Raw genomic sequence first — 24,640 nt, forward strand, 5'->3', positions numbered from 1 at the left:
GTATTTACGTGTGCTTTACATCGAAATAATTACGTGGGCTTTACGACGAATATTTACGTGGCTTTTACGACGAATCTTTTCCCTGCGCTTTACGAGGAATATATTTCGTCGTAAACGTAACGAGTCGTTTACGACGAAACCTCCGTTACGACGGACGTTTAACAACGAAACGTCTTTCGACGTTAATTCGTCGTAACACTCGGTTTACGACGAATTTACAACGAATACTGCCCTAGTAAAAAATATGTTTTCTTGTATTGCATAACCTACCTAATATATATATGATGCTGTGTTCAATCTATACCCGGTGAGAAACATACCTTATAATATTCAAATTTTATGCATCTGGATCAATTGAGTCTTCAGAAACATTAGTCTTGCTTCTTTTAGTTGTTTTTTTACTTCTTATAATGGATATAAAGTGGATGTATGAGTACTCACCCAATTATATGGTAATAATCTACACCGACACGGCCATGTAACTAATTGCTTGTTTAGTTAGATCTTGTTCTCGCTTGCAGCAAATGTCAAGAGACGAGTTTGAGCTGCCAATGGCACTATAAGTGGGTGACCCGCGTCCGCTAAAACAAATCCATATCCATTCCGCTGAGTTTGATTAAAACTCTCAGCCCAAATAACACACATCATCACAACAAGAGTGACATGTTTGAAAAGCAAAAGTGTTAAAGTCTCTTAACATTTAGAGGAAGAAAAGTTTCCGTTTGGCTTTTTGACTTGGAAATTTTTGATAAAGAAGACTTAAAAATAACGTGAGTTAATGGTTTCTAAGAAATGCTGAAATCAAAATAATCATAAAGCATTCAAGATAAACATATACACACATCATAGGTTAAAATTCAAACAAAAATTCTCTCACACGTTTTGATTTTATGTAGGTAGAAGGTTCTGAATGCATTTTCAATTTATACTAAAAAATCATAAAACATAAAAGTACATCTGGAGAATACACATAAATATATGCTTCACAAACACTTAAAAGAGACATGATGTCCAACATGCACTTCTGGTGACTAGTTTGGGCTTGTTTTGAGGGAATTTTACATAAACCACTTATGTATGCGTGGAGTAAAGATATGCCATATGTCCAATCACCAACCCACAGAACACGCCAGGTACATAGGCTAAGACCACAGATATCCAACTAATCACTTGGTTCTTTTGGCTCAAAAAAATTTTCAAATTCTTTTGGTGTAGGATTAGGGACATGAGTATTTCCACACATATATCTTCAAGACCGTAGAGTCTGAGGTTATCCATGAGACCATGAATGCTGAACAATTTTGTCTTTGAAACTGTGTGCTTCGTGGTATCGGACCTTGGAGATTGTTACGGGAGAAGTTCATAATCGACAAAAAAAGGGAGGCTGCCAAGATGTCGATGGATCTGACCTGACAGCTGTTTTCGAGATATGTCTAATGCCTCGAGATTTGTCAGATTTTCCAATGATTGAGGTATATTGTCTGTGAATCCGTTACTTGACAAGTTGAGTAAACGCAATCCCTTCAACAATCCAATAGATTCAGGTATCTTTCCAGAAAAGTTATTTCCTGAAAAGTCATACCTCCGACGCCTGTCCGGATCAGCTCAAATAACATATCGACTCCTTTATTCACCATTTCCATCGAATTAATGTAGCTATAACCATCTTCCATGTATTCATTATCTCTTTTGGTTATCTTGATCATTTCACGCCAGTTGAAAAAATAGAGAGTCAACAAAGTTCCATTGAAATGGTTATCAATGATGTTTTAAACTTTGAAACCCAATGGAGACATGAGGATGATACGAGGGCCCGTAGAATTCAATTGCTCGGAGGATCATGCCATTTAATGACGGTAGAGAACTCAACCAAGATGGAACGTGTCTTTGATTCTTTTGCTTTTCACATTAAAAAAAAAACTCCAAAGAAACGCAGTTGATCAGTGACTTTGGAAATTCTCCCTCCAACTGGTTGTCACTGATATCAAGCGACACTAAGTTGGTAGCATTGACGAATATATTCGAAGGAATAATTCCACTGAAATTGTTGTTTTGCAAATTTAGCGTTGCGAGATCAGCAATAATAATTGCTCAAACATCGAGGGATGGAGCCACTGAAGTTATTGTTGGAAAAATCTAAGAGTAGTGACGGTCTAAGCTTGCAGACCCAAGGTGAAAACATTTTTGAGTTTTGTAATCAGATACAATTGAACAAGTGTGCCTTATTAACTGAGAATCCGAGACCATAAAAGGCCTAATCTTTGAGAAATACTGAATATAAAATACTTCAAGAACGGTCTTAAAACAAAAATTCATGTTTGTTGGGTGCAAACACAAAACACAGTAACAAATAACGAAATGCAACAAACCAGAAACAACTAAATATCTCAAGCGCATATGGTCTTCACTCGTCTTCTTGGCTACGGAGCCTAGCAAGCCTGTTGGTGACAACAATATCTAGCTGAGAAGCTCTCTCGACAATGGCCTTCCTCTTCTTGGTGGAGACGTTGTGAGCAATCTCTGCGCAGTAAGTCCTGTTGTGCATCATCAACAACTCGAGGTCACTCGTGTTGTGAACAACGAACTTCTTGAATCCATTGGGGAGATAGTGACGGGTCTTCTTGTCAGATCCGTAACCAACATTGGGCATCAACGTGACACCTTTGAACTTTCTTCTGACCCGAGAATCAATACCCTTTGGCCTCCTCCAGCTTTCCTGAAAAGAAAAAGAAGACCAGGAATCACAATGAGATAGAGAGAATCAATAACTAGAGTCAAGCTCGAGCACTTATGGTCCTAACGGTGTGGACAATACTACTTGAAATAGTCAGTCATAAAGATGCAAACTTTAAGACTCCACGACAAACTTATTGACATATAGAACATTTCTGAAGCTTAAGGATCCAAGAAAACACAATGACAGAGACAGAACCACAATTATAGTCAAAATCGAACACTTCTGGTCCTAATGGCGTTTACAAAAGTATTTAAGATGCAAACTTTAAGTCCCAACGACACGTTTTATCATCATATATTACATTTTTGAAGCTTAAGGATTCAAGAAAACACAGAGGTTAATCTTCTAAAACCCTACAAGAACAAGAAATGAGACCGGATGAGAATAAGGGTTTTACCTTGACAGTGATTCTACGGTCGCTCTGGGGTCTGATGAACTTGGCGGACCTCTTCTTCACGACCTTCTTGGTAAGCAACGGGACCGCCATTTTTTGCTGCTTCCTAAGATCTCTCGAAGCGACTACGTCAACAGCTGCCCAAGCCCTAAATTAGCTTTTTAAAGGGGCTATTAGGGTTTTTGATTACAGAACAATATGGGCTTTATTTGTGGCCCAAATAAATACCTCTCCGGCCTTAAAAACTATTGATATTTTCAAGAATTGTGTTTAAGCGTCACTTTTTTTTGCTATTTCAAAAAATATTTCGATTTTGGAACATAAACTATTTTTTATGCGTAGATAATGTTTTCCAATAATTTAATATATTCACTTTACTATTTTAGTATAATAATATCCGGTGTATATTTGCATAATAAAAGTATAAATTACCTCGGATTACTGGAGCACTATAAAAAAACATGTTCGTAACGACGAAAGATTACGAGAAAAAATTACGAGTCTCTTACGATGACAGTATGAGTAAAAGCGATTTCATCGTAACGTTGTTGTAAAATTGCAAGGAAGGACTTTCGTCGTAATGTTGTTGTACCATTACGACGAAAATACTTGGAAAGAGAAGATTAGTCGTAAAGTCCTTGTAAATTTACGAGTATTTTACAAGAAATCATGTTACCGTTATTTACTTGAAAACATGTATTCAGTGCGCTTTAAACTAACTAAATTCGTTGTAAAACGTTATAAATCATATGTAAGAGAGATGTAAAAACCTAGTAAAATATTTCCTTTTAAAATCGTTGTTATACCTTCACCTACCAAACTCGAAATTTTTCCTATATATATGTCATTTGTCAATGCTAACAACACACAAACGATATCAAAAAAAAAATATAAGAAAAAAAATCTTGGAAAAAAAATGTTTTAAAAAAATCTCAGAAAAATGACCGATGGTGGTAATATTTACGAGTTATGGAGTTGGATAAAGATTCTGCCGGTAGAGTGACAGATGCATTTCTGAGTGGGTTAGAAACATTCATGTACCAGGCGGGCTCTACACCGATCACAAAGGAAAATGGTAAGATGTTATGCGCTTGTCGGAAATGCAAGAATTTAAAATTTGCACGTAGTGAAACTGTATGGAAGCACTTAGTAAACATATGATTTACACCACAATACTATATTTGGTATCAACATGGAAAAGGTTACGGTGGAAATGAAGCTAGTAGTAGTAATAATAATTTTGAGGATGCTGGTAATAATGAAGAACCGAATCATTTGCATAATCAATATAGTTACCATCAAGATGAGCATATGGTAGATCATGATAGGGTTCACGACATGATTACTGATGCATTTTTAGAAACAAGTACAACAATGGCTGATGAAACTGGAAATGTAGAAGAACCTAATTTGGATGCAAAAATGTTTTATGAAATGTTAGATGCTGCAAATCAACCAATCTACACTGGTTGTAGAGAAGGGCTTTCTAAATTGTCTCTAGCAGCTAGGATAATGAATATTAAAACGGATCATAATTTTTACCTGAGAATTGCATGGATGCATGAGCGGACTTGTTTAAAGAGTATTTTCCAGAAGACAACGTGTCAGCTGAATCTTACTATGAGGTTTATAGATTGGTTTATAGTCTTGGGTTTCCTTCGGAGATGATAGATGTTTTCATCGACAACTGCATGATCTACTGGAAGGACGATGAGAAGCTAGAAGAGTGTCGATTCTGCAAGAAACCACGATTCAAACCGCAAGGACGTGGGAGGAATGGGGTACCGTACCAAAGGATGTGATACCTACCAATTACAGACATGTTGAAAAGATTATATCAATCTGAGAAGACTGCTGCAGCGATGAGGTGGCATGCTGAACATGTCCAAAGGAATAGCGAGATCGTTCATCCGTCATATGCAAGAGCGTGGAATCATTTCAATACGGTACACCAAGATTTCACTAGAAATATGCGTAATGTCTATCTTGGGTTATGCACATATGGATTTAGTCCATTTGGAATGTCGGGGAGACAATATTCTTTGTGGCCAGTCATTCTTACGCCGTACAACCTGCCGCCGGAAATGTGCATGGAACAAGAATTTATATTCTTGACCATATTAATTCCTGGGCCGAAGTATCCAAAACGGTCGCTGGATATTTTTCTTCAACCATTTATACAAGATCTAAAGGACTTGTGGTCAGAAGGGGTGAGGACGTATGTTTCTTCCATGAAAAAAAAATCTTACGATGCGAGCAGTTCTATTGTGGACGATAAGTGACTCTCCTGTTTATGGAATGCTTCTTGGCTGGACAACACATGGAAGGTTATCTTGTCCATATTGTCTTGGATCGACGTATGCTTTTCAACTGAAGAATAGTAGGAAGAGTTTTTGTTTGATTGTCATCGTCAATTGCTTCCCCTTTCCCATCCGTACAGAAAAATAAGACATTGTTTAGGTACAATAAAGTTGTCAGAGAGAGTCCTCCTCCATATCTCACTGGCCAACAGATGGAAGCAGAAATTGATTATTACGGAGGTCAGGAAACTGTTAAAGTTGGAGGAAACTGGCATGTTCCAGGAAACATGCTGATGGGTATGAAGTCGCTCACAATTAGCATAAGAAGAGTATATTTTAGGAGTTACCTTACTGGAAAAATCTTCTTTTACACCACAACCTTGATGTGATGCATATAGAGAAGAACTTTTTTTGACAACATCAGTAATACAATACTGAACGTCTGAGGGAAGACAAAAAATAACAAAAAGTCAAGGATGAACTTACCAGATATTTGCTCAAGAAGTGAGTTACATATCAAGAGCAATGGAAACATTCATGTTCCCATCTTCCGGTTGTCATAAGAAGCGAAGACTACTTTGTTTGACTGGGTTGCATCAGAGTTAAGTTCACTGATGGTTATGTTTCAAATCTTTCAAGATGTGTTGAACCAGGTCAAAATTTCTCAGGAATGAAGAGTCATGATTGTCATGTGTTTATGCAACGACTACTTCAATTTGTTTTTTTTAGTTCCTTCCAACAAATGTACATAAAGCACTTGAAGAAAATATTAATATATATATATATATATATATATATATATATATGTGTTATGAAATGTTATTAATTGGGTTATTTTTACAATATGCAGCCATCTGAGCATTCTTCAGAGACCTTAGGACACATACGTTCAAGGAAGAAGTCATCCAACAACTTCATGAGAACATTCCGATCATATTGTGCAACCTGGAGAAGATATTTCCTCCCTCATTTTTTGACGTTATGGAGCATCTAGTTGTCCACCTCCCGTACGAAGCATTGCTCCGTGGACCTGTTCACAACGGATGGATGTATCCATATGAGCGCTCCATGAAACATTTGAAGGGGAAAGCAAGAAATCTTGCAAAGGTGGAAGGTTCAATAGTTGTTGGGAGTTTGACAGCATAAAAATCTCACTTCACATCATACTACTTTGCTTCAACAGTTCGTTTGAGGAAAAGAGTTACTAGAAGATATGATGATGGTGGAGTACCGCCAACATATGCAGTTGACGATGTTCCTGACATTTTCTGTCAAATTGGACGGTTTGGTGTAAACTAAAAGAAGTATGGTGGTCCAGCGAAGAGGATAAGCATAGTGCCCACACTTATATTCTGCTCTTTTGAAAGGTAAATATTGATGTGTATATGTTAATTATATGAAATGGTGTTAACTATATGATTTGATTCAATTGTTTAATTTGCAGCATGTTTGTAGCGCAAGTTGAAGAAGCATTTCCAGGAATATCCGCAACTGAGGTGGACAAACGGAAGGATAAACACTATGTCAAGTGGTTTAAATCACAGGTAATATATCTCATTCAAATATTAAGCACAATTTTGGTCCTATAATATAATTAATATCAAATTTTAATGGTGTTGCTTTTTGTAGGTTGATTATGACGATCCATATTATCCCGTATGGTTTCACGATTTGGTCCAAGGTCCAGTAGCAAAGGTTACCACATCAGCTATGTTTTTCACACGAGGTTTTACATTTCATACATACGAGTATGTGAGACATCGGGCAACAAGTAACTATGGAATATGTGTCAAAGGAAAAATAGACTTTTACGGGATTTTGTAGGAGATTATTGAAGTGGAATTTCGGGCTTATTGAAGCTAATATGTGTCCTTTTCAAATATGACTGGTTCGACCCCGTTGTAGACGTTACGACGAACTTACAAGGAACCCTCATTCTTATATATACACGATGCCAGAATGAGGCTCGCGTTCATTCCTCACAATCTCCTCTCCCTCTTATACTAAGGTACTCTCTCTCTCTCTCTAATCATTTTTTAGATTAGTTTAATTAGGTGGTTAGTTTATAGGTAATTAGTTTAGGTGGTTAGTTTAGGTAACAAAACAATAATCAAAGATTAGGTTTTGTTTTCCATTAAATTGATCCTAATATTTTTTTATTTTAGATGGCTCCTAGGAAACACCGACCACTTACTTATTCCTAGATGTTTGGCGATGGTGTCGGGACATCTTCTTCCGGCCCATCATCTTCCGAGGCAGTTCCTGACTCTCAGATATCTCCGAGAGTTTCTTGGAGCCCTCCTCTTCCACCTCAGATTCCCTCTCAGATGCCGCCTCCTCCACCAGCTCTACCTACTGCACCTCACCATGCCCCAGCAGATGTAGTTCATCCTGATTTGCGTGTGCCTCCATCTACACCATACGCGAGATATACAGTGGAAGATCTCCTCGCCCAGCCTGGACGAGAGGGTTTGGATATTCTGGACCCCGATAGACTGCCAAGTACTTATTGGTAAGTTACTAATTTTTATTATTTTATTATTTTAAAATTTAAATATTTTATTTTCCTAACAAGTTGGTTCTATTTTTAGGTTTGGGGCCAACAACCGTGTTGACCGGAGCGTTTCTGAGACGATCAAGGGATATTGATATTACGTGTATACGCACACCAAATTACCTAATGTGCACACTACCACAATCGAATGGTATGTCGATGTAGCACTTTAGGATCGAATCCACAGAAACCAATAATTACACTTTACTTCTATGGGATCAATACTTAGCTAAAACAATGATGGAGTTTTGAGATTAATGTATCGTAGGAAGCAAGTAACAAGTTGATTTTAAAGTTTTCAGATGATTAATAGAGCTAGGTTCAGGGTGATTCATTGGAATACTGAGGACATGAGCTACACAACTATTCAGGAAGGCTATAAGAGCCAATCTAGAACTTGAACAACAACAATAGATAAACCCACTGTCGTGGTGTCTACCAATTTATCGAGCTATCCTAATGCCTAAACTGATGTTCGGATCAGAGAATGAGGACAAGCATTAAGTTCAGATTGAATTGGTTCACGATTTGCCTTAGCATCAGCTTTCGTTGGCTAAGGATAAATCAACTATCTATGATTTTTCTATCAACCTAAAACACTTTTGGTGATTAGATTAAACTATAATCAGATGCTAAATGGCCAATTTAACATAAGCAGTAAGCATAACAATAGATAGATATATCAAAGAATAACAATCCTATTTGTGTCTAGCTCATTGATCCATGATCTCTAACACCCTAAACCTAACAAGATGACTACTCAGCCATGACACAAGAAAACACAAGCATCAATTCTGAATAATACATCATGCGATTAATAATAAATATAATAGGGTTCAAGATGATCTTCTCTATGGCGAGAGAGATGGAGCCGTCTCCCTTTACAAGGTAGCAAAATCACAATATGAAAAGCTCTAGAGTTGTTTCTCTCTGAAAAAGAAGGGTAGAATGTAAAAAAAAAGAGAAAAATATGATATATCAAAGCCACAGGCGGCTGGGAGAAAAAGATGGGATAATTATGGCAAATCCCGTAATGACTTGTAGTTTCCTTAAAAATCTCTGCCGCGGGAACAAGCACTCGAGGTGCTCCACTCGACAGGGAACAATGACTTCAGACTGTTATGCGTGAAAATCACCAAATTGCAATATTTTCTGCCTCTTTTGCTCCAACTGGTCCATCTCCTACCCAATGCAACTCTAGACCTTTAATGACTCGAAAGGACTAGAAAGACTCGATAAAGACTCAAAAACACTTTAGAAAACATTGTTAGAATGTATCAAAAACACAACATATCAAATTCTCCCTGACTTAGATTTTTGTTTGTCCTCAAACAATGCCAAGTATCAAGAACATAGAGAAATGTTTGAAAGTTTGGGAACTCTCCTATTCTCAGCAACCATACTTTAACCACGAACATCTGGACCATACAAACAGTAAACTAGGACAACACACACTTACCAGAACCCCACTGACTGATGTTCAAGATCGGCTCCATACTCTATATCTCAAACCTAAAAAAGCAACACTATCGAGACAAAACTCCATACATTCATTTAAGAGTAGCGTGAGCTTCTCATCACATGCACTATTCAGGGTAGACGGTCTAGGTGTGAGCGGTCTAGGTGTGAAACATGCTATTTAATGGTGGAGTTAAGAGTGTTCAAGGGCTACCATTTCATTGTAGAGGATGCAGGATATCGCACAAAATGGCAAGAGAGGATAGATCCATTGATGTCCACCACCTCTACTCGTTTTTGCGTCCACTGGAACGACTGCTCCGTTTTGGATCAGCCATCTGGCTGTTCAGATCATCTGCCTGCTCTCCAATCTTTCAACTTGGTACCCACTCTTTTGCTCGACCTTCCCAGTGGTTCATGTTTCTTTGATTTCTTCCCCTTCTCCATCACCTTTTTCGGTTTTTTTTTGAAGACTGATATGGTGATGTGATGAAGAAGGAGGTAATACATGATGGTTCTGAGTGCCACTGGTGGTTCTGATTTCGCAACCATTCTGGTTCTCCACCCCTACTCTTGCGCAGTTCATTGGTTATGGAGCGGTTGCTCCCTTAATCTGCTTGTTCTACTTTTTGACTGAATTTCTGCAGCAGTAACGAGTAAGAGGCTGCGTTGATCCTTCCTCTCCGACCTTTTTGCACATATCTTCACATATTACACTGAAAAACAAATGCATGAAGGTGGAATAAAGGCTAAGGTACAGGGTGGGAACTAGCTAAAGATGAGCTAGCCACTCAGGATCAACAAGATGGATAAAAAGGATAAGAAGTCCTGAGCGTTTTCTCGTTTCCCTGATCTAATGCCTATAACAAGAAGAATTTCAGTCAAGATTAGGTTCAAGTTAAATGGAGTTAAGTCTACCTAGTGTAACCTGATCGGCTGAGAACTTCTGGAGAATCAAGTGAGATATGTCAGTGTGTTCCAGGTCCACATGTGTGTCTTTCGCCACTGCTAAGGTCACTGAATAAGATAACTAAAGCACGAGGTGGTTAGTGATCAACACGGAATAAGGTCCTAATTCCCACAAAAAAGTTTTGACTGACTCAATGATGCATCGGCATCATGCTTGACCGACAAGTAACGTGGTTAACGTTATGGCTTAGGATTTTCCTATTTTATATTACTTATTTATTTATAATTATGATAATTCTATGGGCTTTAGGTCTTTTATCTTAAACATCTTTATCTTAGAGTTTGGTGTTTAGCTTTGGCTTATATATATATAGCCTTCTTTGTCGTTGTTTATGAATTAGACTCTTGATAATTAAAAACAGAGCTTTTGCTTTATACCTTGTTTGATTCGATTAAATTCATCTACAAGAAATTTGTCTCAAAGAAGCTATCCCAAGAAACTCTTTGATCGATCCAAAAGCAGGTCTCTAGAATCCTAAAGGTTCCTTGATCGACCGTTCAACAGTTTGTACTCTGCGCCACTCAATCCTATAAACTGACTCAAACTGACCCAAAAGAAAAACAAAAGAAAGAAACGAGTTTGTAAACGACGAAAACCCTCAGACTTACTTCACACCGTCCCTGGTGTGAAAATAAATCAGAGAGAAGATGAAAACAAAAATAAACATTTTTTTGGTCGAGATGCTTACCTGAGTGGAGCGGGCGTTCCATGAAAATTCTAGGTGTTCTATCGTCAGATGGTCGCCTGGAACAGCCGCTCTTTTCAGATGGCAGATTGTTCCATTGCTGCAACCTAGAATTTTTGAAGCATCTTGGGTTTTTCCGCTTTTTGAGCTGATATTCAATAAACTAAAACAAAAAAATAAGTAAACAAAAACAAAACCAACTTATATGTACACTTACCAGTGGGTTGCCTCCTACCAAGCGCTTGGTGTAAGTCACTAGCTTGAATTGGTGACAGAGATCAGTCGGGTTGATCATGATGGCTTGTTCCAAAACAAGCTCCACAATCAGACGTGTTCAGCTTCAAAACTCTACTCGGCAACCCTTTCACAGCATCTTCATCTTTTGTCCTTCAGCTCATGTGAGAGATTAACTTTAACTTTAGAGAAAGGTTTGGAGGTACCTTTGCACTTTACCTCATACTCAATGGAGTTCTTATCACACATGTGAGGTATCAAAGTCATTATAGGATCGCCTTTGACCCTTTTCTTCTGGACTTTTTCCTTCACCTTTGCATTTCCACTGAGTTTCTTGGTATCAGTGTGAAGATCTTCATCCATAAATTCTTTGATCTCACTCTTATCACCAAACTCCTTCTTTAGAACAATTTTCGGCTGTTCTCCACTGACCATTGAGATGCATGAGGCGTATCGGATTTGTGATCTGGTTGGGACAGCCTTGTAGAAAATATTCTTGTTGATGTTGGAGAAAGAGACTCTCTTATTAGGAATGTCGACGATTGCTCCCACTGTAGCCATAAATGACCTTACAGAGATCAAAGGCATCTCATGATCCTTCCTCATCTCAACAACTTGAAATTCGGTATGGAGCACACAGTCCCCAACCTGGACAGGAAGATTGCAAATAGTTCCATAAGGGACTGCCATGGAAGAGTTTGCAAAAGCCAGCTTCACCTGAGAATGCTCAACATCAACAATGCCCAGCTCGTCTACAATCACTTTTGAGACAAGGTTTACACTATACCCAGAATCACAAAGAGCTTCCTTGAATTCCACTCCGGCAATGGAACAAGGAAAAACAAACTTTCCAGGGTCATCAACCTTGAGGCAGTACCTTCAGCGATGGTGTCAGTGCTTCAGTAAAGAGTGCTTTGGTTTCCTCCTGAGATTCTCTGCAATTTTTGAAGAACATATGCAATGGCTGAATCTCCCAAGCATGTTCAAATGAGTTATTTTGAGGAAGCCTTCTCACCATCTTCCTAAACCCAGCCAGCTGCTCTGCACTAATGGGATCCATCAGATGTCTAGGTGGAATAGGATAGGGAACCTTATAAACATAGACTCGAATTGGTGGAGTCTCAGCAGGTTCGCCGGGAGCAGTCACTTCAGAGCTAGCAGGGTGTTCTGTTCTCTCTTCTGCGCCTGGAGCAGTCTCAGCAGACAGTTGCTCCGGTTCTTTTCCCTCAGCTTTCTCACATCTCAGTTCTGTTGCATTACAGTGTTCAACCCTAGGATTCATCACACTCTTTCCAGGAAGGGTACCTTGCTACCTCTTGACACTTTTAGCTGTTTGAGCAATCTGAACATCCATCTTTCTTATGTGGCTCGCAACAGTGTCATACTTGGCATTCAGCTCAGTGAACATGTTGCCCATCCTGGTGTCGATTTCTGTGGTTACCTGATTCAACGCCTTGGCCTGAACGTGCTGACCCTACAATAGCTGTTGCATCATCATACCTAGACCCTTTAGCTCATCTGGTTGACTGTTTACGGCAGCTGGAACTGGTTGCTGGGTGTTCTGGGGTTGTTGCTGGTTCTGAATCTGCCCGTCCGTAGCTTGCTCCATGCTGAAAATTTGCCTTTGGTTGTTTTTTAGTAGCTGATCAACCTTGGCTGTCAGCTCATCTATCTTCTAGGTGTCGTTGACTTTCTTGGAGCGGTCGCTCTCCTGATTCTTATTGGCTGAGCTAACTGCCATGTTCTCAATCATCTTAAACGCTCCATCAGTGGTCTGAGTCATGAAGTCTCCATTGCTCGAAGAGTTTATAGCACTTTGGTATTTCCAGTCTACTCCATCATAGAAAATGCCCAGGAGGTAATCATCATCAAATCCATGGTGAGGGTATTCTCTGCGGTAGTCATTATAATGCTTCATGCTTCGCAAAAAGGCTCATCAGTGAGCTGTCTGAAAGAGGTAATCTTGTTCCTCAATGCAAATGTTCTCGTCTTCGTGTAGAAAATGCTTAGGAACAATGATCGGACTTGTTCCCATGAAGTAAGAGATCTGGTAGGGACATAATTCAACCACCGTGCAGCCTTTCCATCAAAAGAGAACGGAAATAGCATGCACTTGATGTATTCTGGTGGTATGCCATTCGCACGAGTAAAGCTGCAGACACTTTCAAAGCTCTCAATGTGCTTCATTGGACTCTCTGTCCGGAGACCAGTGAACAATTTTCTCTGCACCAGATCGATTACAGCAGTCTTGATCTCGAAGTCCTGTCGTTGGCAGGGTGGAAGAACTATGGCAGAGCGAGTAGTAGGGATGTTGCACGGAAGGTTTCTCTGCCCGATTGGAGCATCTTGCTCCGGCTGTTCCTGCTGCTGCTGAGCAGCGAGTAGAGCAGCTTGTTGAGCAGCTTCCTCCTGAGCTTGGATGGTCTGCTGCATCTGAAACATCTGATGTTGCATGAGTGCCATTGCAGCAGTGAGATCATCCTAATTGGCGTGATCACCCATAATGGTGTCGGTTTGCCTTGGCTATTAACAATTTGTTCTTTCTAACCTTGCTAGCTCCTGGTTGGTAAGTGTAACCAATTCTCCTTGTGCGTTTCTCCGAGTATGTCTACTGGTCATGCACCTGGAACATTAGTTACAACTAAAATGATAGAGAAAGTTAGAGGTTTTATACTAAATAAATAACCGAAAAATAAAGGTAAAAAGATGGTCCCCGACAACGGCGCCAATATGATATTACGTGTATACGCACACCAAGTAACCTAATGTGCACACTACCACAATCGAATGGTATGTCGATGTAGCACTTTAGGATCGAATCCACAGAGACTAACGATTACACTTTACTTCTATGAGATCAATACTTAGCTAAAACAATGATGGAGTTTTGAGATTAACGTATCGTAGCAAGCAAGTAACAAGTTGATTTTAAAGTTTTCAGATGATTAAAAGAGCTAGGTTCTTGGTGATTCGTTGGAATACTTAGGACATGAGCTACACAACTATTCAGGAAGGCAATAAGAGCCAATCTAGAACTTGAACAACAAGAATAGATAAACCCACTGTCGTGGTGTCTACCAATTTATCCAGCAATCGTAATGCCTAAACTTTCGTTTGGATCAGAGAATGATGACAAGCATTAAGTTCAGATTCAATTGGTTCATGATATTCCTTAGCATCAGCTTTCGTTGGCTAAGGACAAATCGCCTATCTATCCTTTTTCTAGCAACCTAAAACACTTTTGATGATTAGATTAAACCTATAATCAGATGCTAAATTGCCAGTTTAACATAAGCAGTAAGCATAACAATAGATAGAGATATCAAAGAATAACAATTTTATTTGTGTCTAGCTCATTGATCCATGATCCCTAACACCCTAGCCCTAACAAGATACTACTCAACCATGACACAAGAAAACACAAGCATCAATTCTGAATAATACATCATGCGATTAATAATAAATAGAATAGAGTTCATGATGATCTTCTCTATGGCGAGAGAGATGGAGCCGTCTCCCTTTACAAGGTAGCAAAATCACAATATGAGAAGCTCTAGATTTGTTTCTCTATGAAAAAGAAGCGTAGAATGTAAAAAAAAAGAAAAATATGATATATCAAAGCCACATGCGGCTGAGAAAAAAAGATGGGATAATTAGGGCAAATACCGTAATGACTTGTAGTTTCCTTAAAAATCTCTGCCGCGGGAACAAGCACTCGGGGTGCTCCGCTCCACAGGGAACAGTCACTTCAGACTGTATTGCGTGAAAATCACCAAATTGTATTTGTTTTCTGCCTCTTTTGCTCGAACTGGTCCATCTCCTACTCAATGCAACGGTAGACCTGCAATGACTCGAAAGGACTAGAAAGACTCGATAAAGACTCAAAAACACTTTAGAAAATATTGTTAAAATGTATCAAAAACACAACATATCAGATATTATGATGGCCCTATCCGAACTGGATCATGACTCCAGATCACGTTAAGACGACGTGGTTTAAATGTTTTGAAGTAATTTTTTAATTATAAAATTTTATTTTTTATAATTAATTATTTATTTTAATTGTTTCAAAATTTTGTTTGTTTCAGCAAAGGTGACAGGTCCTTAAGAATCTTCAAGTGGGTGAAGAGGGAATTTGTTGAAAAAGCAAAGACCCGCCTTTGCAATACCGTCTCGGATTGGAAGGACAAATTGGAGTTCTACGTTATGAGGGAAAGCCCATTGAGATCACAAAGGACACATGTGATGGCCTCATCGCCTTTTGGAAGCTACCGTCCTCGATCCGGAAGGCCAACTCTTGCTCCGCTTCCCGAAGAACGAAGGATAGAGATGGTCATTTGCCCATGGTTCATAGAACCGGACAAAAACCCCATGCCGGGATCCGTTAGAAGCTGTAAGTTTTAGTTGTAATATTTACTTTTATTTCTTTAAACTTATATTTATTAATTAATTTTTATCTATATATTTAATTTTATTTATTTTTTCTGTTTGTAGCTTGAAAAGACGGGAGTCTTACCATCTCTGTCTGATCTATTCAAGATGACTCACGCCACATCGGATGAGACTTTTGTCGATCCTGCATCCGAGAAACTCTTCAACGATGTGGCTGCTCGGGTTGAAGAGTGAGTGACACAACTAAACCAACAGTCTCCCGATGGATTACCCGTCACATTGACAACATAAGAGATCGACCGGATCTTCGAAGAGGTAAAATTTAAAAATTATATTTAAATTAATTTGACTATTTTAATATAATTAACTATATTAAAATGTTTTCTTTTAAAGGTTGATCCTAGAAAGAAGGGATGGACAGTGGGAATATGCTCTGTTAACGAAGTTGCAAGGGCGACTTCATCATACTCTTCGAGACGGGACCAAGAGAATGCTCGGATGCAGGCTCGAATGGATTCCCAACTTGATCGTTTGGACTCCCTTGAGGATCTGTTGGACGTGATGGCGGTGGGAAACCCCTCATGCAGAGAGCATTGGATGAAAGACGGGCGGCGCTTCGACAAAGGCATCCTGAATCTACCGGTCAAGACTCTCATGATCCGAGCGTTGCTGCGACATACTTCGACAATGTGATACCGTAGTTTTTATTTTAATTTGTTTCGTTTTGTATTATAAATTTAAATATTATTTTTTGACATGTTAGTTTTTATTATAAAATTTAAATTCTCACATTTTGTTTTTAAATTAAAAAAATTTTAATTTTCGAATTTTCCACAAATATAATAATAATTATATATATAAGAAACGATGTAATTTCGTTGTAACTTTTACAAAGAATATACATCGAAAGACTTTTAAAGTCGTCGTAAATTTTACGAGGGTTTTACATCGTGTGACATGTAAAGTCCTCGTAAATTTTACATGGAAATTACATCGACGTTTAACGAGTACTTTACAACGACAGTATACGAGGCTATTACGACGAAGTCTTTCCTTCCGTGTTACGACGAAGAGTTCTCCTCGTAAATATTATGTGGATTTTAGGACGAATCCTCCATTACGACATATGTTTAACAACAAAACACGTTTCTTCGGTAGTTCGTCGTAACACTCCTATTATGACGAATTAACAAGGAATATATCGCTCGTGAAAAATATGTTTTCTTGTAGTGGAGAAATTTGGGAGCAGAAGAAGCAAACTGTGTACCTATATCACAGAGAAAGTAAGAGCAGCAGTAATATAAGAGTGAAAACAGAGATTTCTGTCACATTGTTAATGTGGGATTGAAGTTTTATTGAAAGTAGTGGCACTAGCAATGTCTATATTTTCTATGAATATGTTCAGGTTAACCAAGGAAGCATGTAAAAAAAATAAATAGTATCCTTGCAAAGTTTAGGTGGAGCTCAAGTGATTGCAAACGATTATGTATACTTCAGATAAAAGGGAGAATGGGGTTCGGAGGCACAAAAGTTAAAACTATTCAATCAGGTTTTACTTCGGCAAACAAGTATGGACAATTTTTAACAATCCAGAAAGTTCGATGGCAAGAGACTTTTGCCAAGAGTATTAAAGGCAAGAGACTCGTGCCAAAAATGTGACAATATAATTTTCTGAAGACAATATTTTTACGGCAGCACTAAAAAGAAGTTTCCTTTTGAACTCTGGTTCTTCTTTTTCCTCCTCAAAATCTTTCATCAGCCACCTCAAATCACAGAGCCGGCCATAATAGAAGTAACAAAAATAAAAAAATGTTATAGATTGTGGTTTCGCATATAAAGAGATTATAAACTTCAACCAGTTCTAGAATGTCATTATATAAAAACCTACGGTTGCTGGTTTGTTTTTTGTATTTGACTCAGTTTTATGGTTTCCTCATACTTGTTAACTAGATTAAGATCGGGATAAACATTATATATATAAATTATTTTATTTATTATATGTTATTACATATTATGAAATAATAAATATATATTGAATAATTAAAAGTCAGTAACTATTACATATATAATTAAATTGGTGCGAACGTATAAATCAATTTTATTAATCCAAACAATTTTTTTAAAATTTTGATAGAATATGTAATTAAATTTAAATGATATTAACATACATAGTATATTTTTAATATTAATGTCTATTAAATGATGCTTTCTACTCATATGTTTTTTTATCATGTGCATCTTTAATAGCAAAAACTTTAAATTACTGATAACAAATTTTTCATTGTGAGATTAATAATTTTAGTAATTTATAATTTAAAAACAATTATCAATGTTAATTCAAAACTTTTATCAAAAAAATTATTCAAAGTAAATTTTGAAATTAAAATATTTATTTATTCAATATGGTGTATAGTTTAATTTAGAATGATATATATACATATATATTTTAAATTTTAATGATTAATTAAATTAGACTTTTATTTATATGATTTTGTAATCATTTTTATTTTGTCATAACAAAAATTTTAAACAATGGATCACAAAATTTGAATGTGAGACTTTTAACAGTTTTAGTAATTTACAGTCATTTCTTAAAATTCAAAATATAACATATACAGAAAAATCTAAATTCTTATAATATGGTTATTGTGATTTTCTTAAATTATCTTAATAGTTTAAAATTATACAAATTTGATAGAAGATACATTATTTTTTTTATCAGATCTTTATTATTCAAAATCATTAATTGTCATATATACTTTAGCCACATTAGGCAATTCCGTAATCTTTATTTAAGAAAATAATAAGTGACATTAATAATGAATTTATGGTTAGTTTAATAAAAAGCTTATTATATAATTAGATGGACCAACATATTTCTTTAATTATTCTAAGAATCATTCTAGTGATGACACGTGACTACAAAAAAAAGTTGTAATGTTTCATAAATAATATATAGGGGATACTATGCATCCTTTTAAATAACCGTACTCATACTTTACTTATGTTCCTACCAATATTTGCCTTAACTTAACGACCAGATAGACAACGTAATTGATTCTAACATCCGTTCTGAAAAACCAAGCTTTATAAACTTCAGGCCCATATTACGTGTATTATTTAAGTTGGGCCGCAATAATATATATTTTTTATATATCCATTACATTAAAAACGAGAATTCATATTCTTTCCATGCATCTGCTTCGGCGAGTGGACTTTATAAAACTATTAGAATATCTTTTAAAAGTAATGAATCTACTAAATATTTTTTCCTAGATATACATACATAATTTTTGTCTAAATCACCATTTTCATTACATTGTTTCCAAATTCAAATCTTTTAGTCTTCTAAAGCCATTATATAGCCCCACACCCGAAGAGCGCAAGAATAAAAGACGATTTTTCCCCAATATTCGAAGCTTACGATTGAAAATCACAAGCTTGAATAAAGAAGCTCGACTCTAAAGCATTTTGATTTCGAATCTGATTTCTGTTTTCGAGAGAGAGAGTGAAAATGGGCTCTAAAGGCAGCGTTAGACAGATGATTCAGAGTTTGAAAGAGATCGTGAACTGTTCCGACTCAGAGATCTACACCATGCTTGTGGAGTGCCATATGGATCCTAACGAAACCGTTATTCGTCTCATTTCTCAAGGTTTTTTCTCATCTTTCTTCTTTCCTTCAAGCTTTTGTAGCTTCGCGGGTGAATTTTCGTAAAAATAGATAGACATTAATGATTAGCGCCTAGGGGACCTCGACGGGCTTAGACATTTGCAAATAATAATTTTTAATTAGCATTTTATATTAACATTAGATATAAATTTTCCAGCGTTTAATTACAAAGGTTTTGGTAAATATAAAACAAAATTGAATTTAAAAAATAAAAACATAAACAAATTTGTGAACTTGCATAAAGAAAAAAAGTTGGGGAGAAAGGATCACCGCTTGATTATATACAAACTGAAAATAAAGATGATGATACAATTAAATTGATCATAATTCAATTTGATATTTTTTATTTGTTTTTAATTTATCTAAAAATGTGATTTAAAAACAACTAAAAAGCACATGAAAACCAAACTGGAAATTTAACCGATTTAAACCAATTTCGATTGATTTAGACCAATTTGGATTGATTTAAAATGATATGTGGCCATTTAAACCGATTTGGATTTCTTAGAACCATTTAAATCGGATTTTAGAAAAATAGTTTTGGTTATTACCGGTTGGCGTCTGCCTAAACCAATACAGTATAACCTCTTTAAATTAATACTATATAAATTAATATACACTAAAAATTTCTATAAAATAATATAATTTTATAGTCCCAAATCGAGTTTTTGGTTCAGTTAGTATATCGATAAATTAATATCTCTATAAACTAATAAAAAAATTATAGTTTTGGTGTAATTCCAACATTATTAATTTATAGAGGTTTGACTGTATTTAGAACATTGATTTCCATTTTTACGAGATTATGGAAGTATATAAAATTAGTTTTTTTTGGTATTGATTATGTGTTTTTTTAATAATTCTCTACTTGTTCAATTCTGACTTTCTTATAATGCTGTTTGGTTTCAAACATTTCAGATGCTTTTCAAGAGGTGAAGAGCAAGCGAGACAAGAAGAAAAAGAACGTTAGTTATTGCAGATTGTTTATTATAATGCCGTTATAGTTTTCAGATGACTAGTTCCATTTCGACTCATTGCTTTCTTGTTTTGTCTCTTTGGTCAGAACAAAGATCAAGCAGAGTCATCGAGACGTGGAATCCCAAATCGTGGAGCTAGAAACAGCGCTAAGTACAGTTACAACACTGCTCGAGGTGGCGGCAACAAATTTAACTCCGATGGTAATAATATGCATGGTTATGTTTTTCTTCTCTTAGTTGTGGTTGATAGTCCGAACCAATTTCTAAACTTGCTGATCTGTTTTGGTTCAGAGACAAGATTTGCTCAAAGAGGGAAGGGAGCACGTAACCATTGGGCTGGCTCTTCTTCAGCACCAAACAGGTTCTCATTTATTCATGTGGTCTTATCATCGTTTAAATCATGCGTGTGTGTCGTTTAACTCCTTTGCTTTTGTAGTGATCCTAAAAACGCTGAAGTTAAGGAAGCAGCACCAACGGGTCCAACTGGTGCAGCTTCTTCCTCTTTGCTGCCAGCACCAGCGTATCAATCCGCTTGGGCCAAAGCTAACCCCGGGAAGAAAACTATGGCTGAGATTGTGAAAATGGATAAGCCTCTCTATCAGAAGAAAGTCAGTGTGCCTCGTTCATCAGAGACGCAAGAGAGGGGAAGCAAAGCTCCTTTGAAAGATGAAGGGTCTTCAACTGAGAAGCAAGAGAGTGGAAGCAAAGCCCCTTTGAAAGATGAAGGGTCTTCACTTGAGAAGCAAGAGAGTGGAAGCAAAGCTCCTTTGAAAGATGAAGGGTCTTCATTTGAGATGCAAGATGTTTCTGATCCAGTGCCTTCTCTCTTGAAACCATTTGCTGAACCTAAAACACATGCCGACCAAGTTAGCGAGCCTCAACATGTGGATGAGTCTCAAATGGATGATGAGGTCCTCGAGACGAAAACAAATCAAGTTGCATTTCATCCTGATCTAGACCAGGTTGCGCAATTGTCACACTTGAGGTTTGGTAGCTTTGGCTTGATAGGATCAGGCCGAGCTAGTAGTCGCTTTAATTATAACTTGGAGGACACGCAAGAGACAGAGGAGGATTTATCTTTCAGACAACATGACACTAACTTCTATGGAGGGGAAGAAGAACTTAGATATAATGCTACTGATGAACAAACATCCTATCAAATAGATTCGACCACTAGAAACTACCATGCTTCATCAGATTCTGAAAGAGAAGCAGCACATCATGAAGAACCTCCTCAAGAAGATCCATATATGCAGAATCTTGACAGCTTCTTCACCAACGTAATGGTAAATATCTCCTTTTAAAATCCATTAAGCAATCTAAATTTCGTTTAAAACATACTAACCACATACATTTTTGACACCAATTGCTTACACAAAATTCTTCTTGCAGGATCTAAGAGATGAGAGTATATCTCCCCAGGGTGCAGGTCAACAAGCAGCAACTCTTTATCAACATCCCGCCTTATACCCATACTTTAATCAACATGGAATGCCATTAGGGCATCATGGTAACTTCATAAGTGATCCATTCATGCCCCATGGTTACATGCATCCGGGTTTTCAGCAAGGGTTTCCTGTTGGTAACCATCAGGCTCCTCTAGTTGTGGTTATTCCTCCCTCTGCCTCATCTCTTCAGCAGCAGCAGGTAAACCAATATATTGTTTTGTTGGTGTGAGCATCTGAAGTTCTAGTTCTTTTCTTGGTTTGGTTTTGTTTTGTATGGTTTGGTTTATGCTGAATTAGAACTGGAATTTAGTTTTTGGCTCCGTTTGGTGTGAAAATTTAGTGAGTTTCCATGTTTATAAAGGTTAATAGGTGAATTTTTGTTTGGCTTTTGGTTAGAAGAATTTTGGATATCTGTGGCCATATCTATTTTGCAACCCTTATTAACCTGTAGGTTCTTTCTTTTGTTTTGATCCGCAGAACGAAAACACATTTGCCTGGCAACTACCACACATGCGTGTGGCTCCCAGTGGCGAAGTTTACATCTTCAGTGTTAATCCAAATATGCAGCCTCCCGGCTTCGTTCAAGCCCAACAACTGCACCAGCAACAGCTGTCTCAACAAGCTTTAATGTCACTGGGCCAACTCCATCATCAGCATCAGCATCAGCATCATCAACAAAGTGCTGGAGAGGCGTAGGCAGACTCAAGAACAGCTATGGCCCAATAACAGCTAGTGATCAAAAGCAAAACCCCTCTCTCCATGCCTTGCTTTCTCTTTCCTTTTTTATATTTGTGATGTTTGTTATTCCTGAACAGCGATGAGTTGATTCAGAACTATGAAAATGGTGTTGTGTGTGTTTGCATGTTTGGCTAATAAGATTTATGAGGGGGTTTTGTTAAAGACTTTTAATGGTTGGTTTGTTGACTTGCTAACCAAACCTTATAGTAACTGAAATTCTGTTTTTTGTTTTTGTTTTTGTCTTTACTCTTTAAACTCTTCAGTCTTGACATCCTATTATTAGACCAGATTTCACGCTAGTGATCGTTTAGTCCAGACCGGTCCTCGTCTGAACCAGTATGTCTTAGTTAACCCTGGCCAGTCCTTGCTATTTGAGAGGCATGGATTATAAAAGCAAGATCACACTATATAATGATTTAACTATTTATTAAGACAGCTAATCATGTGTTTATGTTTGGGTGTCTCACACATAATTAATTTGATGATGTACTTTATCTAATCGTTAGGAGGAGAATCACATCATGTGAGATTGGTTGTGAAAACGACATATCTTGCCGGTTCATCTTTACTCACTTACCTTTGACTACAGCATCACGGCCATCCACTCCACCTATCCAAAACCGCGCCGGCGATGGCCATAATCAACGATCTTCACCACCCAATACATCAGCAAACCGATCTCGAGCCATCATCACGCTCTGTAGTAAGACAAGCTTTTGCTCTACTTGTCGTCTACCTCTCCTTAGGCGTCTTTATCTACTGGCTGAACCGTGATCACTACGTAGTGAATCAAACCCATCCCGTCGTCGATGGGTTATACTTTTGCATCGTTACAATGTGCACGATCGGCTACGGAGACATCACACCAAACAGTGTTGTTACTAAGCTCTTCTCGATCATGTTTGTTCTCGTTGGGTTTGGTTTTATCGATGTTTTGCTTAGCGGGATGGTCTCTTACGTTCTTGACCTTCAAGAGAGCTACATGTTAGACTCTGCCAAGCGGAGGGAGGAGCCTGATAAGAGAAGATCGTATATTATCGATGTGAAGAAGGGAAGGATGAGGATTAGGTTGAAAGTGGGGTTAGCGTTAGGTGTTGTGGTTTTTTGCATTGCTCTTGGTGTTGGGATTATGCATTTTATTGAGAAGATTGATTGGTTGGATTCGTTTTATCTCTCCGTTATGTCGGTTACTACTGTTGGGTATGGAGACAGGGCGTTTATGACGTTGCCTGGTAGGCTTTTCGCTGCGGTATGGCTGCTTGTGTCTACGTTAGCCGTGGCTCGGGCTTTCTTTTACTTGGCTGAGGCGAGAGTTGATAAGAGGAATAGGGAGAGGGCTAAGAGAGTGCTGTGTGAGACAATGTCTGTCTCTCAGTTCTTTGCTGCTGATATTGATAACAATGGTTGTGTCAGGTATGTGACTCATTCTTTGACACATTCCTTAACTTTCTAATGAATCTGTAATGACCCACCATCTCCACCATCCCCACCATCTCCAACTTCTTTTGAGAGAGAGAGAGAGAGAGAGAGAGAGAGAGAGAGAGAGAGAGAGAGAGCTCACCTGAGCTCGTCGCCGGAGCAACCGTGTGCCGTGATCACGTTCAGCTTGCCACCACCGATAAACGCCCTAGGTAACCGCCGGAAACCGCATTCCTTAAGCTCAGTTTCGTTTCCGTTTAGTAAATCGCCCATAACTTCCTAAACATTGATTATCTCATGCATCCAAGGCTATCATCGCGTTCCTCTCGTCGAGACGAAGCCGTAGACACCAAGCACGCCTCAAACGGAGCCCGCACGAAGCCGTACGCGCCTCCCGAAGATTCGCATCGGCTCACGCGTGAGATACACGCGCCGCCGGACCACCATCCTCCGCCGCAGCTCCGCCGCCGGGCCACCGTCCTCCACCGCAGCTCCGCCGTCGCCGCCGGCCAACTTTCCGGTAAGCCACCGCCGGATCTCCGCCGTTGCCGCCGGTGACCGCCACCGGTGACTCGCCGGAGACTCGCCAACTCGGCCGAGTCGACCCGGTGAGTCAACTCGGTTGACTCGGTTAACCGGTTGGTTAGCCGGTTTAAATTGATTT

General features: G+C 38.1%; 3 protein-coding genes across 3 annotated transcripts in view; 2 read left to right on the plus strand and 1 right to left on the minus strand.

Moving 5' to 3' along the window:
* Window positions 1-2,265: 2,265 nt before the first annotated feature.
* On the minus strand, window positions 2,266-3,275 carry LOC106309643 (60S ribosomal protein L32-1). Its single transcript, XM_013746717.1, has 2 exons — window positions 3,135-3,275; window positions 2,266-2,716 (listed from the first exon to the last, which is right to left on the minus strand). Exons 1-2 carry the CDS (start codon window positions 3,222-3,224, stop codon window positions 2,405-2,407), a joined length of 402 nt encoding a protein of 133 aa, XP_013602171.1. The 5' UTR covers window positions 3,225-3,275; the 3' UTR covers window positions 2,266-2,404.
* Window positions 3,276-19,103: 15,828 nt separating this feature from the next.
* On the plus strand, window positions 19,104-22,618 carry LOC106310611. The gene is made up of 6 exons (XM_013747838.1): window positions 19,104-19,377; window positions 20,313-20,572; window positions 20,663-20,732; window positions 20,808-21,657; window positions 21,764-22,018; window positions 22,297-22,618. Exons 4-6 carry the CDS (start codon window positions 20,935-20,937, stop codon window positions 22,513-22,515), a joined length of 1,197 nt encoding a protein of 398 aa, XP_013603292.1. The 5' UTR covers window positions 19,104-19,377; window positions 20,313-20,572; window positions 20,663-20,732; window positions 20,808-20,934; the 3' UTR covers window positions 22,516-22,618.
* Window positions 22,619-22,660: 42 nt separating this feature from the next.
* The window catches only part of LOC106308761 (two-pore potassium channel 3-like), a 10,055-nt gene continuing 8,075 nt past the window's right edge, over window positions 22,661-24,640 (plus strand). Inside the window, exons 1-2 of the mRNA XM_013745884.1 lie at window positions 22,661-22,708; window positions 23,147-23,970. Coding sequence (XP_013601338.1) covers window positions 22,661-22,708; window positions 23,147-23,970 — 872 coding nt within the window. The remainder of the gene's footprint in view (window positions 22,709-23,146; window positions 23,971-24,640) is intronic.

Source organism: Brassica oleracea, chromosome C8 (assembly GCF_000695525.1).
Source record: "Brassica oleracea var. oleracea cultivar TO1000 chromosome C8, BOL, whole genome shotgun sequence".
Classification (NCBI taxonomy): domain Eukaryota; kingdom Viridiplantae; phylum Streptophyta; class Magnoliopsida; order Brassicales; family Brassicaceae; genus Brassica; species Brassica oleracea.

What these genes read in the sequence shown, in the direction of transcription:
- LOC106309643 (XM_013746717.1), bottom strand. Translation starts at nt 3,224, where the DNA reads ATGGCGGTCCCGTTGCTTACCAAGAAGGTCGTGAAGAAGAGGTCCGCC. An exon ending in ACCGTAGAATCACTGTCAAG is followed by an intron (nt 2,717 to 3,134) that starts GTAAAACCCTTA and finishes TTTTCTTTTCAG; the next exon opens with GAAAGCTGGAGGAGGCCAAA.
- LOC106310611 (XM_013747838.1), top strand. Translation starts at nt 20,935, where the DNA reads ATGGCTGAGATTGTGAAAATGGATAAGCCTCTCTATCAGAAGAAAGTC. An exon ending in GCTTCTTCACCAACGTAATG is followed by an intron (nt 21,658 to 21,763) that starts GTAAATATCTCC and finishes TTCTTCTTGCAG; the next exon opens with GATCTAAGAGATGAGAGTAT. An exon ending in CATCTCTTCAGCAGCAGCAG is followed by an intron (nt 22,019 to 22,296) that starts GTAAACCAATAT and finishes TTTGATCCGCAG; the next exon opens with AACGAAAACACATTTGCCTG.